We start from the raw sequence: 18,387 nt of genomic DNA, 5'->3' as shown, positions 1-18,387 counted from the left end.
GATAGAAAAACAAAGCCGGGATCCCACTATTGCACAAGCCTTCGCAACGCTCCAACTGACCGAGGGTTCCCAAGCCCTCGGCAGTTCCATCCTAAAGTCCTCATCTTTCTCGGCGGTGCTGCCTTGCAGTCACCGCCGTTTCATCAAGAGAAAAAGAGCAACCATTATAACTATCCTCCCCACATACCTTTTTTTGCAATCTGCCTTCGTCTTTTATCAAGTCTTCCATGCATCCACGTCTTTTATTTCCAACCTCTGGGCTATCACACGCCATGTCTTTTTCTTGGGCCTTACCTTTGTCTCTTGCCAATTTTTTCTATGTTCCAATACTTGATACTTCTTTTTCAACCCCTACGTTTAGGCCTATTTCACCCACTTGGCTGTTCATATCAACAACCTTTTTAACCTTAATTGGGCTTAAGACCTCCGGTTCCTCCCTACAAGGCCCACTAGCATGTAAATGGGCTGTTGACATGGCATAAAATGTGTAGTACTGGTACCTAAATTTTGTAATATTTTAATAACAAAGAATGCTTTCATTTAAAAAATGTCATGTCACTATTTTTGTTAGTTACATAGGCAATGATACTCAAACCAGTTAATAAAAAGACTAACATCATTTTTTACAACATTTAAATAATGTTACTAGAATAACCTTGCCAAACAACCCCTCTTTTTTTAATAGTCCTTTAGAACTTAAAGAAATAATTGTGTACTAAGTTAAACTTTAGGGACATCAATAGAGTTTACTCTAACACTGTATAAATTACCTATGATGGAGTGTTTTTCTTGGTCAAATTCTCAATAGCATTTTAGGCCCAAATCAAGATCCGACGGCCCAGTCAGGTACCCTACTCCACACCTGCAGCTTCAACAGTGCTCAACGGTCAACGGTACGGTGCGAGCGAGAAAGGGTTATTCTCAAAACGACGAGTTTTACTAACATTTTTGCCAAACCCTAAACGCAACCCTCCCTCCCTCTCCAACTGAAAATTTGGTGGCCGCTGCTTTTTGATTGCAGAAGGAAGTAGAAAACAATGGGGGAAGCAATGAAGGAAGATCTCAATCTCATGTCATCCGTGCACTCGACGGTTTTCAAACAATCAGAAAACCTAGAGGGACAATGTATTAAGATCGAGGGTTACGATTTCAATCAAGGAGTGAACCACTCTCAGCTTCTCAAGTCCATGGTTTCCACCGGCTTTCAAGCTTCCAATTTGGGAGACGCCATTGAAGTTGTTAATCAAATGGTCAGTTTCTGTTTGTGAAAGCCAAAATAAAATTAAAATATAAAAATGGTTGTTTGAATTTTGTCACTAGACTTGATGATTCTTTTTGAATTGAATTGGATTGAAGCTAGATTGGAGGCTTGCGGACGAGAGTGTAACGGAAGATTGTAGCGAGGAGGAGAGAGACCCGTCGTACCGAAAGTCCGTGAGGTGCAAAGTTTTCCTCGGTTTTACTTCAAACCTTACGTCTTCCGGTGTTAGGGACGTTGTTCGCTATCTTGTTGAGCATCATATGGTGAGTAACAATGGTGTTTTGAGTTTGGAATGAGCGTTTGTAAAAAAAGCTACGAGGAGTTGCTGTTGTGAAACGGAGTTTTGAGTTTTAAAAAATGCACTTTTGAGCTCTTAGAACGCCTAACCAAACGGACCTCGTAATCAACAATTTGAATTAGTTTAATTTTCTGGGTTGTTTTAATTATAGAAAGGGTTTACTTCAATAGAGGATTTATAAATGTATCTTCATTATTGTGTTGTTGCATTGCGTGTAAATTTATCAATAGAAGTGTTATTTCTTTCTGTATGATATATAATCAACAATTTGAATAAGTTTGATATTCTGGGTTGTAAGCCTTAAAAGGAATGACAGCAGTATATATGTTAATGTTATCATTTGAAGTGTTACTACTCTTATGATGACTGCAGGTTGATGTGGTGGTTACAACAGCTGGTGGTATTGAGGAAGATCTGATAAAATGCCTTGCGCCCACATATAAAGGTGACTTTTCTTTACCTGGAGCCTATTTAAGATCAAAAGGACTGAACCGCATTGGTAACTTGTTGGTTCCTAATGACAACTACTGCAAATTTGAGGATTGGATAATTCCGATTTTTGACCAGATGTTGAAAGAACAAACTGAAGAGGTATTCCTTTAATGCTGTTCTTCTGCAGATTTAGAATTGCAAACTTAATGTTGTTCTAATCTGCTTCAAAACCGGTAGAGTGATTAAATTGTTTGACGGATTACATTTCCCGAGCTTTGAATGTAAATAAATCAGTACCTGTTAAAATTAAAGAAAGAAAAAAAAGTTTTGAGTTGTTAATGTACTTATGAGTGCTGATATGTGCCTTAAGTTTTGGTCTCCCAGCCCATGTATGCTTTATACAATGCCTTGATGAACTTTGAGGAGAAAATATCATTTTAATATGTAATCTTCTTCTCCTGTTGCCCTGTTGATGGATAGTGATAACCTATTTTGTTTTGGATTTTCAGAATGTATTATGGACACCATCGAGGTTGATTGCTCGCTTGGGAAAAGAAATTAATAACAAGAGTTCATACCTCTACTGGGCATACAAGGCAAGTGCTCATAGCTTTATATTTTGGGTTCAGGCCCTTTTTCCCATCTTACCATGTTTCTTAGTCAATTTTTTTTGTTGTTGTTGCTTTATTATTTATTTTCCCCCAATTTTTCTTATTTTTTATTTTCAACATTGGCCAATTTTTTTCTTTCTTTAACATGTAAAATTGATGTTAGTTAGTTAATTAGTAAGTTCAGTGGTACTTATGGGAATGCCATTTTGTTACATAGCATTATTAATGATACCTACAATCCCAACCTTCCAAGAATTTTAGTTTCTTAAATTTTTTACTACATATGAGAAATTTTTTTGCAAGAATTCTGGTTCTCTTGTAACATATATCAGTTTCAGTGATACCTCAAGCAACTCAAACCCTATCCGAAGCGGTCTACATCCTTCTTTTTTTTTTGGAAAGTAAAGTGAACTACATTGAAGGAAAGAGAAAGAGAAGAAATTGTAACAGTAAAACATATTAGAAGAGAGTTTTAGAAAAAATAAATAGAGATGTTTATGCTTTAGTTATATAAATATACAAAAGAGAGCTAAATTTAGATTTCTTTCATCTAGATTTTTCAGATGCCTCTCTATTGACACTGAGATTCTAGGTACATAATCATTATGAAGCTCTTGTTAGCATTTGAATGCATATTATATATTTTCTGTGTGCTCCAGATTTTGGACCATCCTGTAACTTGCTGCTACTTTGATGTTAGATTTTGGTAGTATCAGAATAAGTCATGTAACAAGTTTATCAAATTTAGCTGTGGCAAAGTATTTCTGGACTTAAAATTATAAACACTGAGATATCCTGTAATAAGCTTCTGATGGGTAGGTTAGCTTTCATGTGTTACAGAAGTTGCATTTCAATTAGGAATGATGACTCAAATTAAAACTTAGTATTTCTATGGACAGTTTTTGGCTGTTGTAGTGTATTAGATGGTGCCATTGTTGTGGTCTTTATGGTAATCTAGTAGGTATTTGAACTCTGGTCAGTTGTGAAGCATTGTGCACTTGCTACTTTGAAGTAATTGCTCAACATAATGCTACAGAAGTGGTTATATTGAGATTTGCAGATATTTGATTTTCTTTGTCGATCTTTTCCAGAACAACATTCCAGTTTACTGTCCAAGCCTAACAGATGGCTCACTAGGGGACATGTTGTACTTCCATTCCTTCCGCAGCCCTGGTCTGATCGTTGACATAGTTCAAGGTATGCATATCCTTTTTCAACGATCTTGTGAGCCAGTATTTAACAAGTAGAGAATTGAAACTACAAACTCTTTGAACAGACATTAGAGCCATAAATGGTGAAGCAGTACATGCAAATCCTAGGAAGACTGGCATGATAATTCTTGGAGGGGGGCTCCCCAAGCATCACATTTGCAATGCCAATATGATGCGTAATGGTGCAGATTATGCCGTGTTCATTAATACTGCACAAGAGTTCGATGGGAGTGACTCTGGAGCTCGTCCTGATGAGGCTGTATCATGGGGGAAAATACGAGGTTCTGCTAAGACTGTTAAGGTATATTGTGTTTGTCTTATCACTGCTTTGGTTGCTGCCTTCTAGCTTTTCTTCTCACTTGTACTAAAGCAAACCTTTAGCCTTTTGTTCTCTTTACTTTTATGGATTAGTTGTGTGGCCTTCATCTCCGTGTTTGCGTATGTAATAGAACTTAGAAGTGCAATAAATATACTATTCTAAGTATTTTCCTCTTGATTGGATTGCCAGGTACATTGTGATGCAACCATTGCTTTCCCTCTACTGGTTGCGGAAACATTTGCCTCAAAAGAGAAAGAATTCCATCAAGAATAAGGCTTCGCACAATTTTTCGCAAGGTGTGGATTCATTTATTACTGTATTCTTACTGCTCTTGGTAGCTGAAAAATAGAAAATCCATTCAACAGCCAAGACCACGTATCTAGCAAGATCAGGTTTCTTGATGATTAGCCCTAAAATATGTACTGTGGTGATGGCGTTTTTTTGGGGGGGGGGGGGGATGCTAATGTATGGTCAGGAATATAATGGCCTTTAAAATGATTTATTTGTATTTCTCCTGAATCGTTCTGATTGGCTTTATGGACCTATATTTGTCTTGAATTAAAAAGACATGGAGTTAACTTGCCTGCAACAATTCTTGTCATTGTTTGGCTGCTTTTGCCCCTGAAAATTGTGTGTATATCCGCCATATGCCAATGCTCTGCACCGTGTGAAATTGTGAATGTTGAGTTCGATGACCATGCTTCTGTGCTATCAAATATCACAGTAGGAATGACACTTTTGGAAGACAGTTGTCTTTAGGCTTATGGGAACGAACAATGAATTGGTCAATTTATAAATTGTTGGCATTAAGGACTTGTCTGTTGAGGACGATGGATTCAAATCCAACTGACAATTGATTCAACTCGTATTAGGGGGAGAGGAGGAATAGAAACATTGAATGGTGCGAATTCATTTACACAGAAAAGGTGTCTAGGCCATTTAATGTAAAAATACAGGTACTGGGATTGGATTTACTTATCCCAAAAAAATAAAACAATAAAGCTACAATAATTGCATCCTCACAAAAGAGAGATTTTAGCTGACAATGGAATACACTGTTTTCTGATAATAATAGCTAGACAGAAATTGTCAAACCATCCCCACCCCCTTTTATCCATAAGGAAGAAGTGGGTGAAGTCACCTGTACTTTTAGTAACCTGAAGCTCTGATGATTCCAAAATCACAAACTAATTTTCAGTCTTCATATCATATGACTACTAATATTTAAAGGAGTAACAATCTATGCGAGGTAATTCGGGCGCATTTACGTTCAAACTCATAAACAAGTAAAATGCAGAGAAGTTTCAACTTCCAAGCAGTACCTCATTAGAGACGCCTGCAGATTGTGATACCATCACCCACAGAAGCATGTGAAATTTGGACACGAGGATCAACTGCAATTAATTTGTTAAACTCAATTATTTTCTCCCTGATCTCTCTCCCGAATTCTGGAACCAATGCTTCAGGAATCACAACTGATCCTCTTCGGGGTGTGTTATCATAGACAACTAGGCCACCCACCTTTATCAGATTCATCAGCCTCTCATGGTAGTTCCAGTAATTAACCTTGTCAGCATCAACAAAAGCAAAGTCAAAACTCCCTTCGTTTTCATGCTGCAAAAAAGAAAGAGATACTTGAAGACTTTACTGTGGTAGTAAACTGATGAGCTGGGTAAAATTTAAAACTAGAGGAAATAGAGATAATAAGATCATATTGTGGCAATCAGTAAAGAATATTAATAATAAAAGGAAATATATCCTTACATTTTGCAGTAGCTGAATGCCACGAAGAAACACGAGAGCTCAGTGATCTCGCCTAAGACATTGGTGAAGCTTGCGATGTTGCCGAAGGTGCCTTTGGCCACGATCTCTTCCTTAGCAGTGATGGAAGTGGCAGGTGAGGGTGTTTAGCACAACCCGAGTCGATTTGCCCAGCCATCCACCTTGCCGAAAGGACCAGCGGCGGTGGCCCATGCATTCCTCGAGTTGGTATCGGCTGTTAGCGCTCCGATTGGGTCTTCTTTGCTGCCGGTGGTGTCCTTGGCCATGGTGTCCTCCAATACAGTGTCAGAAGTGTTGGATGCCGATGGAGTTAGTGGTCAGAGAAGCTAGAATCAGTGCTCCACCATGCCAGTCAAGCTTGAGGGGGTGGCCCAAGCATCCAGTGAACCAGTATTGATCAATACTACCCCGATAGAGTCGGAGATGGTGAATTTGAAATCTCAGGTGGCAAGGGAAGGTGGGGATGAGGATTTTACAGGTTCGGAAGGATCGGTTACTACAAATAACGAGTCTGATTTTGAGGGAGCTCATCTACATGGCCTAGCCATTAGGGAATTGGTCAAAGATTTGGATAAGTCTTGGGGTAATTCCAAAGACTGGATACTACAATTGCGGGATGGAAGGAAATTAGTGCTCCCAATGTCAGTTTGCTCAAGCTTGGAGGGAGAGTATGTACCAGGTAATGCTGATATTACTAATGAAGGGCAAAGGGTTAGGTGGGCAGATGAGGGTGAGGGGCTAGTAGAGTCTTCGTCTGTGGTTCCTGGGTCAGAGAATGATATGTGAGAATTTGATGAAAGGTTGAGGTCTTGTGAGAGAGGTGATGAGTCATTAGTTGTGGTACCCTTGGCCACTGAAGGTCCTTTGGAGTTGGTGTCTAGTCATGTGAAGGAGATTGGGTGTAAGGAGAGTGTGGATAATTGTCAACTATCACAATGGGTAACCAATAGGATAAAGGCTTTTAAGAAATCTGTGGGCACTTCGTTGGAAGGTTTTGAGGAGCAAATTACAAGGTTTTTATTAGCTATAGAGGCTAGAAAGAAATATAAACAGAAACTTGTGATGGGTGATCAGACGAAGTTGGTCAAGTCAGGCCAGAAAGGTCAACGGGAGTTGAAGAATTTGTTGTCATCCTTGAATGTTGAGTATGATTCAAATAAAGCAAGGAGTGCAAGTACTGAGTGGGCTGTTGTACCTTATCAATGAGTGTGAAGATTATTTCTTAGAACGTTAGAGGGTTGAATGAGCAGGATAAAAGGCTCAAGATTAGAAATTTGATTAGGAAATGGGGGCCAGATGTGGTTTGTCTTCAAGAAACCAAAATGGGGGTGATTAATAGAGCGGTGATTCTTAGCTTGTGGGGTGGCCATCATGTTGACTGGTCTTGCTTAGGTTCTTGTGGTGCTTCTGGAGGAGTGTTAGTGATGTGGGACACTTGGGTAGTGAATAAAATGGAGGAAGCAATGGGGAGATTTTCGGTTTCTTGTAAGTTTACAAATGTGTCAGATCAATTTGTTGGGCATTTACTAGTGTTTATGGTCCTAATTTACATTGTGACATGAGGTATTTATAGGAGGAGCTCTGTGGCTTGAATAGTTGGTGGAGTGTCCCATGGTGTGTGGGTGGTGACTCTAATGTGGTTAGGTTCCCTTCCGAACGATTGGGGTCTAATTCTTTCACTGCTACTCTGCGGGAGTTTCCAATTTTATTTCGGAACAGGATCTCATTGATCTGCCATTGCAAGGGGGTACTTTTACTTGGTCAAATTCTAGAGAAGTTGCTTTGAAGGCTAGGTTGGACAGATTCTTGTTTTCTGCAGATTGGGAGGATAAGTTTCCAACAGTTTCTCAAAGACGGATGTCTAGGTTGCGCTCAGATCATATTCCAATTGTCCTTGAGGGTGGATCTTTTCAGAGAGGGAGTATGTCATTTAGATTTGGGAATATGTGGCTTAAGGATGAGGGTTTTGTGGATAGGGTTCGGTCTTGGTGGGATTCTTATCAATTTCATGGTGCACCGAGTTTTATTCTAGCCAATAAATTAAAGCTCCTAAAAAATGATTTGAAAAGATGGAATGTGGAGGTGTTTGGTCATGTTGAAGATCGGATTAAAAAATTGTGGAAGGACTTGAGTGTTCTAGAGAATATGGAGGAGAGTCAGGGTTTATCAGCGGAGGAAACGGTAGAAGTGGGTAGAATTCGTGATGAGTTAGAAAAAGCTACTTTGTTGGAAGAAATATGTTGGAGACAGAAATCTAGAGTTCTTTGTGTTAGGGAAGGAGACAAGAATACTAAAATTTTCCATCGTATAGCTAACTCTCACAAGAGGGTTAATTCTATTGATAGGCTTATGGTGGATGGGGAGTTATCTTCGGACCCGACATCTATAGCGGACTATATCTCTCAGTTCTATAGGCAGCTTTATTTTGAGGATGTGGCTCATAGACCTGTCTTAGATGATGTCGACTTTTCTAGTATCTCAATGGAAGATGCAAGTTGGCTACATAGGCCTTTTGAGGAGGAAGAGGTGTTTGGGGTGATCAATGATTTTAATGGTGATAAGGCACCTGGCCCGGTTGGCTTTTCCATGGCATTCTTTTAGTCTTGCTGGTGTGTTTTGAAAATAGAAATTATGGCTGTATTCCACAATTTTCATACTCAGGCGTTGTTTGAGAAAAGTCTTCATGCTTCGTTCCTTGCCCTTATTCCCAAGAAAGTGGATGATGTGGAGGTCAAGGACTTTCGGCCTATTAGCTTAGTTGGGGGGATTTATACGATTATTTCTAAGGTGTTGTCTAATTGGCTTTGTAGGGTGGCGCATGGGCTTATTTCGGATTCACAAAATTCTTTTGTGAAGGGTAGACAGATTTTGGATTCTGTATTGGTTGTTTCTAAATGTATTGATAGTAGATTAAACTCAGGAGTTCCAGGTGTGTTGTGTAAATTGGATGTGGATAAGGCGTATGATTATGTGAGTTGAGATTTTTTAATGTATATGTTTCAGTGTTGTGGTTTCTCAGAGAAATGGAGAAAATGGATAAGGTATTGTATTTCAACTGTAAAGTTTTCCATTCTGATCAATGGTAGCCCATCCGATTTCTTTGGAAGTTCTAGGGGCTTCGACAAGGGGATCCATTATCTCCTTTGTTGTTTGATATTGTGATGGAGGCCTTAAGTCATATGTTGGATGTGGCTGCCTCTGCTAGGTAATTCTCAGGCTTTTCTGTGGGTAGTATGACTGGTCCATCAGTGATGTGTCTCACCTTTTATTTGCAGATGACACGTTGATTTTTTGTGATGCTGATCCTTCTCAGATCGCTAATTTGAGGGCGATTCTTGCTAGATTTGAGGAGGTATCAGGGCTTTGTATTAATTTGGGGAAATCTGAGTTGGTACCTGTTGGTGGGGTGCACAATTTGGAGGCTTTGGTTGATCCGTTGGGGTGTGGGCAGTCTTCTTCGCCATTGAAATATTTGGGCCTTTCATTAGGTGCAAAGTTTAAGGATTTATCTGTTTGGAATCCTATCCTAGAGAGAATGGAGAGGAGGTTAGTAGGTTGGAAGAGAATGTATTTATCTAAAGGAGGTTAGGTGACACTCATTAACAGCTCACTCTTGTCTTTACCTACATACTTTTTTTCCCTTCTTCCTTTACCGGGTAAGGTGGCAAAGTGTATGGAGAAATTATAGAGAGATTTTCTATGGAATGGGATTGGTGGTGAACCTAAAATTCATTTAGTTAATTGGGCCAAGGTCTATAAGCCTTTGCAGGTTGGGGGGTTGGGTATAAGACGGTTGGGATGCTTTAATTCTGCTTTGCTAGGAAAATGGTTGTGGAGGTATGGGATGGAGATTGATGCTTTATGGAGGAGGGCTATAGAGGTAAAATATGGGAATATTTAGGGTGGTTGGTGTACGAAAAATGTGACAAGTCCTTATGGGGTCAGCCTATGGAGATACATTAGAAGTGGCTGGTTGAACTTCTCTAAACTCCTTGTATATGATATGGGGGATGGTACTAGAGTGAAATTTTAGAAGCATGTGTGGTGCGGGGATTGTACTTTCCAAGAGGCCTTTCCGGAACTTAATAGTCTTAGTAGGTCAAAGGATTCCTCAGTGGTTGAAGTATAGGTTGGTCTGCTGAGAGGTTTCACTGGAATGTGCAATTTCGTCGTCCGCCACAAGATTGGGAAGAAGAAGCCTTTGATCGGTTTATGGGGTTGGTCTATTCTTTGACAGTACGGGGTTTGGCCCAGTTAAGGTTTGTTGGAAGCCTGCAAGGAATAGAGGTTTTGAGGTTGAAGGATATTATAGCACCTTCTATCCTCCTAATCTTGTTTCCTTCCCATGGAGAATGATATGGCATTCGAAGGTTCCTCCAAGGGTGGCTTTCTTTTCTTGGTCTGCTTCCTTAGGTAAGATCTTAACAACAGACAACTTTCGTAAAAGACGTGATAGTGCTTGACTGGTGCTATATGTGTAAGAGTTGTGGAGAGTTGGTGGATCATCTTCTACTTCATTGCTCCATAGCTTGGGAGTTGTGGTCTTTGGTTTTCTGCTTGTTTGGTATTCAATGGGTTATGCCTCATACTGTTCTTGAGTTGTTTGAGGCTTGGCAAGGAAAGTTTGCACGACATCGTCACATTGATGTTTGGAAATTAGTGCCTCATTGTTTGATTTGGTGCATTTGGCGTGAAAGGAATGCTAGAAGCTTTGAGGGTTGTGAACGTTCTTTGTTAGAGATTAAGTCTTTTTTTGCATACTCTCTTTGAATAGAGTGTGGTCTTTTCTCATTATTCTTGTTCTTCCCTTCCTATTTTTCTTGACCGTTGTACGTTTGTTTCCTGATTTGTGCCCCCATAGTACATCCCCAATGTACTCGGTTTGACACTTTTTCTTTTATTAATAATATTTTTACGTTACTTATCAAAAAAAAAAAAAAAGAACTGGTAAAGCTTCCGACTCAATGAAATCAATTTTGTCTGCAATACCAGCTTTCTTAATAATCGGCAACCCAATCTCAAATGTCTCCCGATTTACATCTATGGCTATAATCTACAGTAATGTATGGCAAACCATAAGTAATTTTATAGGTAACTATAAGATACTCACTAAAGATATCCATCACAGACCTTGCCGTCCTCAGGAATTGTAAGAGCAGTGAGGAGGAGAGAGTATCCTGTGTAAACTCCAAGCTCATTAGTCCTTTTTGCATTAACTAGCTTCAACAGCATGGCCATCAACTGACCTACATCTGGTGCAGTAGAGTAAAAAGCCCTAAAAATGAAAAGCTAATTATCTTTCTGGAATCTGTGAGATAAAAAAATGCTTGAAACTCTCCACCAAGCCATTTTAAAGGCATAATCAAGAATGGGCGCTATAAACAACTTCACTAATTCTCAGTGCCAACTACTGAATCAGTAAGATGATTTACAATATGCACATCATTCTTTGTCTTGTGCACCATTTCTTAAAGTGGGATATACCACATGAATTAATTTGTTCCATTTCATTCCCATGGCCTTTTTTGGATGAACAAGTGACTTTATTCAAAACAAAGAAACATGCTTACAAGCAAAAGTACATAGCTGCTAAGCTGCAAGCACTCTACACCAGTACAAAACTATAAACTAGTTAAATTTCACTGCTACTACAATCAACTTTAGCTACCTTACTAACCTACTGCACAAACACCAAATTACTCTTCACTTTCTAGATCTTTTGATTCCCCATTTACACCTCACTTATAATATATTTTGTCATCTAAAGAAAGGAGGATTCCCTCTTCACAGCAAAGGACTCTATTCAAGATTCAGTGGTTCCAACACCTCTTATGGTGCCTAGGCACTGAGGTTCAAACCCCACCAGTCCCCTCCCTGCTATTTACCTATAAAAAGAAAAAGGATTGAATACAATAGCTCCCTCTGTTCTCCACATGAGCACTAACTTCCAATCTGATAGTATGAACTATACCATCCTCTGTTTCGACTTGGTCACTGAATTCTTGCATTTTTTTGAAGCTAGATGCAGCACATAGTTGCATTCCAAGCTAGCTTGAAAAGAACAACTCTTTTCTCCCCAATCTACTGTTTCAGCTCTCCAAGTGGGAAGCAGCGCCCGCAAAAAATACAAGCCGTATCACCATTGTAACCCCATTGCAGCAGCCTATCCTGAATGTCCAACCTACTTCTGTCTGCTAACCAGCCAATAAAAGCATATCCAGGGACAACAATGGAGAACCATATTGAATTCTGATCACTTGGATCTAATTTCATTCAATGTCTCTGCACAAGTGAATTTTCCTGATTGGAAGGGAATCCAAATGGCCTGGTCCTTCTCTTCGTAATCAGAGGAAGCTTGCTTTGAATTGATACTAGAGCTTCCAATCTTACAGGCTTCCAGATCCAATCTCTTTCTTGCAGCACACCTGAGACTGGGGTATTCATACTGCTGGATGCATCATATACAACTCTAAATCCATATTTTGAATGCCAAACTCCTTCAGAATGCCAACTGCACGTCATAGTTGAATATTTCTCCCATCTTCCACAGCAAACTACAAGAATGGCCTTGCTATACTTCTAAGCCTTGGGATTTTCCTCCATCCCCAACTGTTCTCTTGAGGAATCTTCACAATCTGAAAACTTTTTCCTTTCAAAAGGTTTGTGTGCAACCAAGCAACCCATATTAAGTCTGTTTGTGCACCTGGCATTTCATGATTCTAGAAATTTGAAATTGTATAAGAATTTATAAGGCGTCCATTTATAACTAAAGTAATTTCAGGATTATGGACTTAGAACGCATCATTTTTGTGGTTTTACTTTTGCATTATCAAAGGAATACTCAGAAATTTCATTTCATGCTGAGGTTTATAAACACCTAAAAAATAACCTTGACAAGAGTCAGAATATACAAAAGGAGTCAAGAACTAGAATCAAGTTCATAAGAAAGAAGAACAATTGCTTTGGATGGCTAGCAGTAACATGCCTTAGCTCCTTGAGAACTTCTGATTCACGTGGGTACACACTAGTCTCCAGTGTGTACTACAACATCATTGAAGAATGAAATTGAGAATTCAAACGGCAAAAGTGCCCGCTTGGGGTGGGGGGTGGGAGAGGGGGGGGGGGTGTTGAGGAAATGGTGCAGTACCTGATACAAATCTTCACTCTGCAATATATTGTGAGGTACCTTTTCCACAATTTTCTCCATTGCTTCCTATAAAGAGGTAAATGAGGAGGACTCACTCTAAGCATTATATCATTTAGAAAGGACAATGATATATTATACCAGCAATGTTTTCAAAAAGAAAGAAATTTATAAAACCTCATATATATATATATATATATAGATCCAAACTAGAATGAAAAAAGGGGGTCAGCTAAGGAAAATATGTAAATCTCCTTCTCCGTCTTGACACTACCTTTGGAGCATACACCGAAGAAAAGAAAAGAAATGGAGGTTTTAAGTTTATCTTATGTTTTATTGTTTGCTTAGGGTCTGTTTGGATACTGTTTATTGCTGAAAATTGAAAACTAAAAACACTAGCAAAATAATTTTTAAATATGTGAATAGTACCGTGGGACTCAGTTTTAAAGTTGTTTTTGTTGAATTCCGTACTTGCGGGTCCCGTGAACAGTGCACGGGACCCACAGATAAAACGCAAACACGTTGCTATCCAAACTTACGCTTAGTAATTGAGAAGAAAATTATTCAAAAATTTCTGAAATCTTCTCTCCACAATAGGTTAGATTTGGATTGAAAGTTGGTGACAAGAAAAGAAGTACTGAAAATAAAATTTTTTTTTCTCTGTAGTTTTCTTCCATTTATTGTACATGACCAAATATCATTACATAATTCTTTTCTTTTCTCTCATTGAAAGAAAACTAAACAGTTGTAAAGTGTTGCCAAGAATAGAGCCATAGAAATCTCAACGTATATATGACATCAGGAATAAATGTTGATTATCCTGGCAAAACGGACTGAATCAACTCCTTCAGCCTCATCAAGCAGTTACTCTTGTTTTGTGAACATCAACACTGCAATTCAAACCAACTAGTTCACTTATTGGAGGCAATTAATTCCTAGCCTTTGCAAAATGCCTAGGTCTTTACTACAAATCAATTAACATCATGATCTATGATACAACTATCCTACAAAATTAGTCATTTCCCACACAATGTATTGCACCTTAATGCTTATCTTGTCCTATTGCTTCTTGGAATTCCTATTTCAATATTGCCAGATGCAAAACCTCAAGTCATTATGATTTTCAATTTCTCATAGATGTATCCTTTTTTACTCATAAAACATCTGTATTACTTGGACCAAAGGGGTCCTATGAAAACAAAGGACACAAAAAGAAAAAGAAAAAAAAGAAAGAAAGATTGTATTAGTCAAAATTCAATATGATGCCCATATATATATATATCAAATGTATCACATAAAAAACTTAGAATATAGTAAAAATCACCCCAAAAAAGATATAACACATAGTTCTAGTTGAAGTAAATAAGTGCCAAGATTATATATATAATTTAACTAAGTTGCACCTGGCTGCAGACTTATCTTGTAAAAGTTCTAGAGAGAGAGAGAGAGAGAGAGAGAGAGAAAGTGGTTATACCTGGCTGCAGATTGTGGTGTGAATTGGGGTTCCACCTTCAGCAACTGGTTTTTCCTGGGCTACTGTCTAACACTAACACTTTACGTGGCTGACAGTTGACTTGATCTGTCAATCATTGCTGTCTGAAACCCTTTTTGTCTGGACGTTACGGTGGTTATTGTATCATGCTTTCTAGTGGAAACAGAATTAATTAAGGCTTCCTTGCAAATTAGACCATTACAGGAAAGTTGTGAGTTATTATTATTATTTTTTCATTTCGTTTACTTAAGGTTTTTTAAAACTTTCTTAAAAAAAAGAAGTTTTTATATCAGTATTCAATATATTATATCTAAAAGTTGAAGCGTAGTATTTATTTTTGCTACATTCTAGTTGAGTCACGTCAGCATCCATATTATTATTTCTTTTCTTTCCAATTTTCTTATAATTGTTTTTAATATTTACTTTTTTATTTATTTATTTATTTACTTTTACCAACCTTCTCCCTCCCTCACCTTTTTATATCTCCACTATCCTTTACATTAATATCACTCTTTCTCTTTTCCTTCATCTTCTTTTATTTTGTCTCTTTCTTATTCACACCCTCTTACTATAAATTTATCAGTATCTCTTTCATTCTATGCATAGTTTCCCTCACAAAAGTTATTTTTTTTTTTAGTTCTCTCTCTCTCTCTCTCTCTCAATTTTTAGAGGGTTTTTTTATTATTATTTATTTTTCTTGCATCTCTACTTTAGGTTGATAAATTTGTGTTCCATAGAACCCTACTTTAGGTTAATGCGATTTAGTTTTGTGTTGAATGTTATCCTCGATTCTTTAGGTTGTTTTTTTTTTTTTTGTTCTCTTTTATTGTTAAATATTATTCTACTGTGTTATAAAGAATTAAATATAGTATATGAAAATATAAAAATATTTTATTATATAGCATGATTTAGAGAATTTGGTATTTATTGTTATATATATCTTTTATTTTTACTTTTTCCCTTCTCATATTATGTTATTCAGGATCAAAATCCTCTAAAGTTCCTAAGTATTCTAAGACATAGATTTTGCCACATCATCCATCCGCCAAAATAACGATTTCAAAAAAAAAAAAAACTCAACCTTATTCACCGTTTGCCGTTTAACCAAAAACAAACTACGGAGTTGTAATTAAGAGTCCGTTTGGATAGAACTTATTGCTGAAAACTGAAAACTGAAAACACTGTAGCAAAATAAATTTAAATGGGTAAAAAACACTGTTCATTCCAGAAGTTACTGTTCATTGGCCTAAAATCACTGTTCATGGCCAATGGACAGTAACAAACACGCGTTGAAAAAAAAAAAAAAAAAAAAAACTGGACGTGGACGCAGAAAAGTGCTATCCAAACGCCCTCTAAATTTCTCCTGCACCGGTCCCACGACCAATCTACATAGTCATATTCTACTTTGGGTTGAAGCTACAAATTTAAGTATTTGAAAGCAATTCCCACTAGGAAAAGAAAAGCCTAACTGTTAAATTTATGCATTAAATTAGTAACTACTTGAGAATTTAGAACATAAAAACCCAAAACGTTGCTCTTCTTTGAACCAAACCGTACCTTAAAATTTCCAGTAGATAAGCACTTGAGATTATTTGGATCAGAACTCAATCCGGCCTTTTGTGCTTTTTTGGTTTCTTCTGGCTTTGATCATTAAACAAACTCTTTTCTTTTGGTTTTGCTTCTTTCTTATAGATTTGATATGAAATTCGTTCAATAACAAAATAGTACGGGTTTAGTTGAATTTTTTTTTATTACTTGGAGAATGGCTGTGTTTGCTTTCTTTTGCAAAACCATCAAGTCCACGGTGGTGATTTCCTTCCATTAATATTTCCTAATAATTTTGGTAAGGTGAATAAATTTGATTTTTATTTTTTATTTTTATAGCATTCAATAATGGTTATGTTAGTGGATTGATAATATGGCAGAATCTTAGTCTTTTATTTTAAAAAAAATGTGAGGATATAAAAAACTTTATATGGCAGACTACCTTAGAAACTATAGAAGATCTTGATCAGGGATGGCGATTTTGCCCCGCCCCTCCCTCGCTTCGCCCCGCGCGGGTTTTCCCCGTCTCGCAAAGGTGATGGGGCGGGGATGGGACAAGATTTTAGACCCGCACCACGGGGCGGGGCAGAGATGGATTTAGAATTTTTAGACCTACCCTGCCCCCGCCCCTGCCCCGCCAGAGTTGCTAAGGGTTATAATTGTAAATTTTTCATACCTTAAAACCATATTATTTAAATAACATATTAATGTTAGCTTATTTTATTCTACCCAATGTGGTTCTCTGCATTTATTTTGTTATGTGTTATACTATGAGGGTTTTTTTTTTTTTTTTTTTTTTTTTTTTTTTGTGATTGTCTTGTTAAATGCTTGGATATATTATTCAATTTTTTCTAAAAATTGATATGATTTGATGGGATAAATTTAGTTGTAATTTCAAGTATATTTTTATTAATGAAAAAGGTTTCATTAAAAAAACTGTACTAATTGTAGGGTAAATTAACAAAAAGTAGAGTTTTTACGGGGTGGGGCGGGGCTTCGCGGGGCCCCAAGGGGCGGGAATGGGGTGAGAAAGTTTTCCCCGTCATGCGAGGCGGGACGGGGATGGGGCAAGACAAAACCATGCGGGGCGGGGACGAAGATCCTATCCTTTGGCCCCGCCCCATTGCCATCCCTAATCTTGATCCTATTATTTAACATTTAAATTCAGTCAAATCTTCCTTATCATTAAATTATTTTTAGTTTTTCTCATTTTTTATTTTTAAAAATTTAACGTAGAATATATTTAAAGTAAATAAGTCCTAAAAAATTTTTACTCAATTTTTTTTTTTACATTTACACTTTGTCCAACATTTATTCTTCCCTTTATCTTTTTATCTCCCCACTAGCCTCCACTTTAATATCACTCTTCTTATTTCCCTTTATCTTCCTTTATTTTGTTTCTTTTTGTTCTCATCATCATAGTATAAATTTGTCATTCTCTCTTCCATGCTATATATAATTTTCTCTCACAAAAAAAAAAAAAAAAGTCATTTCACTCTCTTTAATTCTCACTCAATTTTTTGGTGGATTTATTAATTTTTCTTGCATATTTGTTTTAGGTTGATTAAGTTTGGTATTCTTTAAAACTCTACTTTGGGTTGATGAGATTTAGTTTTGTGTTTAATTTTTTTTTTGTTCTTTTTGATTGTTAAATGTTATCCTATAGCATTATAAAGAATTAAAGATAATATATAAGAATATAAGAATATTTTATTATATAACATGATTTGGATTGGTGTTTATTGTTATATCTTCTATTTTTACTTTTTTTTTTCTTCTTATCTTATTTTATTCACCATTTAAGTTCAGCCACATCTTCCATATCATTATATTATTTATATTTCCACTCCTTTTATTTAAAAAAAATTAAATATTAAATATTAAATATTAACTTAAATTCAATAAATAAAGAAAAAAATAGTTGATAAAGAAAAAAAATCAAACGTCAATTACTAAGAGAGAGAGAGAGAGAGAGAGAGAGAGAGAGAGAGAGAGAGAGAGAGAGAGAGAGAGAGAGAGGATTACGATAAAGAAAAAAAAACAATACAAAGTAATAAAGAGTAGATAAAGAAAAAAAATCAAACATCAATTAGTAACTGTTAATTGGAAAATAAAGAGACTATAAGGAGAAGTAAAAAAATTAAATAGATATGACCATACGGAGAGCATTAAAAATTTTACAGTGCAATAAAATCAATTGTTACATTCACTTAAAAAATTAAATCAATAATCAAAAATGAAATACAATCATATTTCTACATTTAAACTTAAATCTAATCAAACTCTAATCAT

At 36.9% G+C, this 18,387-nt stretch overlaps 2 protein-coding genes across 3 annotated transcripts; one reads left to right on the top strand and one right to left on the bottom strand.

Annotated features, from left to right (window-relative positions):
• Positions 1-885: 885 nt before the first annotated feature.
• On the top strand, positions 886-4,721 carry LOC142623187 (deoxyhypusine synthase). 2 transcript variants are annotated; one of them, XM_075796612.1, is made up of 7 exons: positions 886-1,250; positions 1,357-1,524; positions 1,932-2,150; positions 2,501-2,587; positions 3,694-3,799; positions 3,879-4,114; positions 4,322-4,721. In XM_075796612.1, exons 1-7 carry the CDS (start codon positions 1,038-1,040, stop codon positions 4,403-4,405), a joined length of 1,113 nt encoding a protein of 370 aa, XP_075652727.1. In that variant the 5' UTR covers positions 886-1,037; the 3' UTR covers positions 4,406-4,721. The 2 variants fall into 2 exon arrangements, with proteins under 2 accessions (XP_075652727.1, XP_075652788.1); XM_075796673.1 differs by having other exon boundaries at positions 951-1,250; positions 1,361-1,524.
• A 480-nt stretch (positions 4,722-5,201) lies between these two features.
• On the bottom strand, positions 5,202-14,616 carry LOC142621870 (putative caffeoyl-CoA O-methyltransferase At4g26220). Its single transcript, XM_075795239.1, is given in 6 exon segments — positions 5,202-5,746; positions 10,836-10,967; positions 11,045-11,189; positions 12,876-12,955; positions 13,062-13,127; positions 14,533-14,616. Coding segments are annotated over 5 exon segments (705 nt in total). The 5' UTR covers positions 13,122-13,127; positions 14,533-14,616; the 3' UTR covers positions 5,202-5,458.
• Positions 14,617-18,387: the final 3,771 nt, after the last annotated feature.

Source organism: Castanea sativa, chromosome 1, assembly GCF_040712315.1.
Source record: "Castanea sativa cultivar Marrone di Chiusa Pesio chromosome 1, ASM4071231v1".
In the NCBI taxonomy this organism is placed as follows: Eukaryota; Viridiplantae; Streptophyta; class Magnoliopsida; order Fagales; family Fagaceae; genus Castanea; species Castanea sativa.
Note: the sequence above shows the minus strand (reverse complement) of the source record. Positions and strands in the feature narration are given on the sequence as shown.

Coding starts and splice junctions, on each gene's coding strand:
- LOC142623187 (XM_075796612.1), top strand. CDS start 1,038: ATGGGGGAAGCAATGAAGGAAGATCTCAATCTCATGTCATCCGTGCAC. Junction 1,525..1,931: donor ATCTTGTTGAGCATCATATG/GTGAGTAACAAT, acceptor TGATGACTGCAG/GTTGATGTGGTGGTTACAAC. Junction 4,115..4,321: donor GTTCTGCTAAGACTGTTAAG/GTATATTGTGTT, acceptor TTGGATTGCCAG/GTACATTGTGATGCAACCAT.